The 6,315-nt window shown below is 41.9% G+C and overlaps 1 protein-coding gene across 1 annotated transcript; it reads right to left on the bottom strand.

The window, feature by feature from the left end:
• Positions 1 to 898: 898 nt before the first annotated feature.
• LOC137236492 (BRCA1-associated protein) lies at positions 899 to 5,087 on the bottom strand. Its single transcript, XM_067759154.1, has 6 exons — positions 4,719 to 5,087; positions 4,278 to 4,647; positions 4,040 to 4,210; positions 3,808 to 3,974; positions 1,381 to 1,999; positions 899 to 1,315 (listed from the first exon to the last, which is right to left on the bottom strand). The coding sequence occupies exons 1-6, from the start codon at positions 4,783 to 4,785 to the stop codon at positions 1,003 to 1,005; spliced, it is 1,707 nt and encodes a 568-aa protein (XP_067615255.1). The 5' UTR covers positions 4,786 to 5,087; the 3' UTR covers positions 899 to 1,002.
• Between the last annotated feature and the right edge of the window lie 1,228 nt (positions 5,088 to 6,315).

The raw sequence follows: 6,315 nt of genomic DNA, 5'->3' as shown, positions 1-6,315 counted from the left end.
TGTGGTAGGCGGAGCACGCTACCATCACACCACGGTAGCCGCCAATGTTGTTGCATTTACATGCAAAATTATTTATCTGGCTCATGACGGCCATTACCACAACACCAATTAAGTGGCATATGCTGGGGAGTGTTATCGATGTTGATGGTCCTTTGCCGGATATAGATCCGGTACATTCCGGTAAAAAAGCACCATTAAGGTACTAGCCCGACCATCTCGGGAACGATTTAGTATGACTACATGAAACCTTCAAGGCCTTCCCTCACTCCCCACCCCCTAGTTCCATGAGGAACTTATGGTCGCCAGAGCCTCGTCTGTTAAAGAAACTGGATTAGCAGCGGGTAGGTGAGGTTGACAACTGGGTTGGAGAAGCTATAAATTGCGCTTGGAACCCCGTGAAAGTGTTGCGCTACACAACCCCTTGAATGAATTGCATATTTTAGTCGCCTCTGACGAAAGCCATACCTGCCCTGTCGCGGGTATATTCTAAGCCCTCTAACCACGACGAACCTTCTAGTTCATCCCACTTCCTCCTTCCGTGAGGATCATGGGGACCCCTGTCCTCAGCCTGTTATATCTACACTCTGATATTTGATTTGATTCGCCAAGCATAGTTGGGGTTGACATTTGTGTTGGGGAAGCTATAAATTGCGTTGTACAACCCCTTGAATCCCAGGACTGGATTTCAAAATTGGCATCAGTTATGGCGAAACAGGGATAGTTGGTGTGACTTGTGACAAAACAGCCAAAATCGCCAGAGCTATTAAGTTCACATTAATAATAATGATGGTGGTGATGATTAGTAATACCCAATTTGATATTTTGAAAACGTAAAAATAGTTTATTCATGATAGTTTAAACTTTACTGTGTTGAATTGATTTGTACGAGTTTGTAAAGACATAATTTATTAAAATAAGTTGACGTCAGTACTTAACAAGTACTATGCTAAAATATTTATGTAAATATGTAGGCAAGGATCTGCAAAATCAAAATTGGTTAAATTAATGTTTCTTCTTACGCCTGCCCGTTTTGCTAGCTGAAGTGCTTGCAGCATCTTGCTCAGGCACCACTACAGTGCCACCAACAATTTCATCCTTTAGATCGGAGTCGGCAATTTTGCTTTGGGCTTGCATATAAAACATAATATCGCGTAGCTGTTCTTTAACATCATTTAACTCAGCTTCACGCGCTTCTTTGTATTCTTTGTATTGTTTTTCAAGTGCTGTGTATTTTGTTTGCCATGAGCTATGATTACTTTGTAAGGTTTTAGAGAATTCACTTTCTTCAGCCAGCTGCTTTTGTACTTCTTTTAATCTAGACAAAAATATAAAATAAAGCTTTTAACCTAAATGATTTAGTGCGAGCGAATTTATATTTACTTTGTAGTGTTTTGTGCCAATTTACGTTCCAATACTTGTTTTTCTTTGGTCAGCATTTGCACTTTATGTTCCAAAGCACTAACTTTGCTGTTGTCGTTGTCAGCTCCCGCTTTAAAATCACGCCACTCATTCTCCAACTGATCTATACGATCTTCATAGTACTTGCGCTGAGTATCCAATTGTGATGTGAGTAAATATGTAAATTCTAATTGCATTGAATCGATCTTCTCTTCACCCTCATCATTGGCAGTAGCCACCAATTTGCCATCAGTCTTATTTTGAAAGAGGCGATGTACGAAATTATCACCTGCATAGTCCCAAACGCTTGAAGTACCCAATTGCATGGCGAAAGTATGATTGGTTGCTCGATAATGTGCAGCAGCGTGACCACCTTGATAGCGACCACAACCAACATGTCCACAAATCAAACAAATCCACAGTGAATCTGTGCCCTCACATTCCATACAAACAGAGTTCTCGAGTAATTCTGGCGTTTGAACATGACGACAAACGGGACAGGTGGAGTCGCCCCATTTGATGAGACAATTTGCATGAAAGGCATGGTTACAGAGTATGGTTAATACGCCATCGACGCTTTCGTCCATTCGCTCCAAGCAAACTGGAAGGAAAAAATAAGGGTTATGTAATATGAATGCATCAGGAATGAGATATATCTTTGCAAAGCTAACCATAAAGGAAGTAGTGAATCGTGTCATATTTGAATCCTTTCAAGGTTATCAGAATTCAAGAAATGATTTTGTTTGGGGAAGTAATGAAGAAATGCCTTTCTAGTGTTTGGGAAGTTTACTTTTAAAAAATCAATATCAGTACTCAAGGACACCATCTTGTGAGGCGCATTGCTTTATACCTTTCTCAATACCTTATGTCGTTTTAATATTTTCAGGAGAATCCACTGATGGAATACTCAACTGTCAGTTAGGTAAGGTTGAACTGGCCGGCCAATAATTCACATGGACTGAATGTGTCCACAGTGTTTCCAGAATTTGTTTGGCGGCCAAACGGAAGAACCCGAATCAGGTGGCAGGACTTATGTTATAGAATAACTCCGTCCTCTTGGCATATACTAGAAGTTTTCTAGGACGTACCTTAATTGCTGCCTCGAGATCTGGCAACTTTGCCCCCGTAATAGCTGGAGCCTTGGCCTGGCAAGCGCAGGACACGAACACAGAACGTATTCAACAGTTTCTTCCTGAAGTTAGTATGCCCATCGTGAACCTTAAGTCTTCTCTCTTCAGATATATGAGCTTTGTGAGTCTAATATCGTAGGCTTTCAACGTGATCTTAGAAATCGTCGTTTCAGCGAGTGTTGCATCCCCCTTTCACAACGGCCCTTTCATTACCTTTTACCCCTTTATGACCCGAAAACCAGTGAATATGTATGATCTGACCTGAGCGCAGTTTTTCTAATGCTTCTTTGCATTCCAGAACAAGTCCTGACGAAGCAATGTGGAGATTCAAGAGGTTGACAAGTGCAATACAAAGCTTTATAGCTTCCGCAACGCAGTTGTCCAACCTCACATACGCGAGGGAAATCCGGCTACAAGCATGAATGTATCATACAGATATTAAGCAGGCTCAGGCGACCCCAGATTCTTCATGGAACTAGGATTAATGTATGGCCCAGTAATAATGTGGTCATATTAATCGTTCGGGAGATGGTCGGGTTAGTACCTTAATGGTGCTTTGCTACCGGAACGTACCGGATCTATATCCGGCAAAGGACCATCAATATCGAGTGTCTTTATTGTTAATACAACAACAACAACAACATGAAGTAATGTAAAATATTATTCAACTACCGCTGACGGGCCCATTTTATGTGGTTGTTTGCTTAACCGTAAAAGTAGCCGCCGAAAGTTTTGTTGCAGATATGGGTAATCCTTTGCCGAATATATATCCGTTACGCTCCGGATTTCAGTCACCTCTTACGACAGTGATATCTCACGGCGGGAATATTCTAAGATCCTTAAAGCCTTACTGCCCTTTCATGATATACCGGCTTCTTCCGTCTCTGCTTGGTAGTCATTTTCCAAATCACTGCTGGAGGTGGGAAATGACGTAAACTGTGGCCTTATTCTGTAACTCGATTCAAAACCTGTCAATTAGGTACGTTTTGTTCGAATACGAAAAAAGTGTATTTCCAATTCCAATTAAAATAATAACGCGATTAAGGCGACATGTGCTCTGCTGTTTATCGGTCATCAGAAGGAAAGCGACAGTGGTCGTAGAAGTTACTACATATTTTATGAGTTCTATAAGTTCTTGCACTGATGATCGGTGACCGTAGAAGCTGATGTACGTGTGCCCGCTTTAGTTGGCACAAGGTAATATTTTTGGGAATATTCTATGGATTCTATGGGGCATTATGCAAACACATCAAATGATTTAATGTAAATTAAGCTAAACCTGGACAATTCGGTAACTCGGTATGACCAGCTGGAGCCACGCCATCGCCGCCACGTTCTATTTCCGAAACCCAAACAGCATGGCAAAGTGAGTCGGGCTCAAGCAAATTATAGGGGGCACCATTGTAAGACTGATAAAATTCCAAAGCAGCAGCATTTGAACGAAATCTGTAAGTATTTAAAAGTGTATATTAAAATGATTGATCTTTTTTTTTATAAAGTTTTCCGCTTACTCCAATATGACCATAAACTGATTAGGGCTGCCATCGCGTACAATACGTATATGACGTATCTCTGTTTGACATGGTGCAACAAATCCCATTAAATCGTGACAGCTTACACTAGCAGGCACAGCTAAAAGACACAGCATATCAGATGGGCCCTCTTTTAGCTCCTTGCGTTCACTGTAAGTGTAAATAAAAATGAATGTGAACAAGTTCGACTTACAACTAAAACCAGTTCTTTACTTACTTTTTCTTATATAAATGCACAATACCATTGGTGACCTCAGGATTACCAGAGTAGAAACCAATCTCTTTGGGAAATTCCGGTGCACATTGTCCTTCCTCCAACGGTGTAGCCTCACGCGATCCACTGGCTGTAGTACGAAAGTCTCTCCTACGTTCACCGCTCATTTCACGATTACCTAGCTTCTCACCAACAAACCTGGCTGTGTGTTTCTGCTGTGCTCCGGCTACTTGCGTTACTCTTTCATTTGACCACAAGCGATTTGTGTAGGTTTCAATAACAATTTCACTTGATTGCCGTAGTCCACGATCGCGTTCACGTTCCTTTAGCATACGCGGATTGGTGGGGTGTTCAGCAGCTGTCGCACCAGCCTCTACACACAAATTAGAAAAAAAAATTATGTTATTCTGTAGCACTGCCCCCCTCGTCGTTACTAATACGCACCAAAATCCACACTGAGTTGCGGTTCTATTTCGATTTTGATGAGGCACAACGATACCTGATTAGGCATTTGTTGTTAGTGCTTTGCTAAATTTCACTATTTTGATGCACTATCTTAATCCTTCCAAACGATAATTGAATAAATCCGTTGAATCGCTCCTCGGTCTGGTCATCAATTGAATTTCCTTTGTGTGAAATGCAGACGTTTTTCCTGCAGCTCTTTTTCAATTTCTTTGTTTCCGCTGCTTCGTGTTATTTTCGTAAAACTAGTTTAATATTTGTATTATTTTTTAAAGCAGTTTCATCACGAAAATTTTACTGCTTTTGTTTAGAAATATGCGAATTGATAAAAGAAAACAAAACGATCAATTTGATTACGACAAAAATAAAGAGGTAGACGTCAGACAGACGTAAAGAAAACAAATACGAATGTCAACTCAAGGCACGCACATGGAGTGAACTGATGAAGTTGCCATATGTATGGAAAATTTACATAGGAAATTTAACAGAGCTCTTGTATTTACATAGGTAATTATGTTATGTTATATCAGAATCGTTTCTCTATTACTCCATAGGTGCCGCAAGCAACTCATAATATTCTCGGCCGATGAAAAATTGACAACGCCGAGACTGGTGGTGTGGTGAAGGCTAAACAAATTTTCTACTCCTCTCATTTTTTTTATTTTAGTTATAGCTACCGGCCGCTAGATGACATTCTACATAGTAAAGGTCAATATATTTGAATGTTTCTGTTATTGATCTCAGCTTAACCAACCGAAGTGGCAGGGTTAAACCCTAGTCAACTTTAACTGCATTTTAAACTCCCACTGAAGAACTGAGCATTAGGCTACTCGGGATCATGCTAAAATCACAAAAACTCTTCTTCAAAATTTAGAAGAGTGTGAAGGATATGAACAGTCCCCGCGTCATATGAAATCGAGCATATACCGTCTAGTACTTTCTGGACCCCCAGCGGGTTATGGGGTTAGAATATACTCGCGGTAAGTATGCCTGTGGGGAGGGTGGGGCCGTGTGTAGAAGTCCACGAAAGTGGGGAAAGCTTCTGACCGCCATTCACCTGGGAATGGCCAGTGCGATTCTTTTGCATGCGGTTCAAGCAGCTCACTACTGCCGGTCGCTTGCGGCCAAGTATCCTCTGGGTAGCCGATAAACACCCGTTTAGCGGTGAGCTAATGTGAGAAGGCGACAACCTGGCTAGGCCACTCTGACATAATCGGTTTAAGGGCTAGCCGGGGGAGATTTCATCGGCAGCGTCTGTACACCTCTAGGTGCGGCTGCAAGCGGGCGTCTGTCTTGGAGCAAGCGGCTCGCTATATAAACGTGCCAAGTAATATTTTCACCCCCGCTGAGCGGGTTGTGCGCTGGGCTTGGGACCCGCCACGTAAAACCATACTCCAATGAAATATAACAACAAGCCTCGGATAAATACACTCTCTATTGATGACGACCATGGCAAACGTTTGAAGGACAATGAATTGAGGGCATGCACCTGGAACGTCCGCTCCCTGAATGGGATTGGTGCAGATGTCCGGCTGGTTGATGTCCTCGTCAAAGCAAAATCTGACATCACCGCCATCCA

The sequence above is a fragment of the Eurosta solidaginis genome, chromosome 1 (genome assembly GCF_040869045.1).
Source record: "Eurosta solidaginis isolate ZX-2024a chromosome 1, ASM4086904v1, whole genome shotgun sequence".
Lineage (NCBI taxonomy): Eukaryota > Metazoa > Arthropoda > Insecta > Diptera > Tephritidae > Eurosta > Eurosta solidaginis.
Note: the sequence above shows the minus strand (reverse complement) of the source record. Positions and strands in the feature narration are given on the sequence as shown.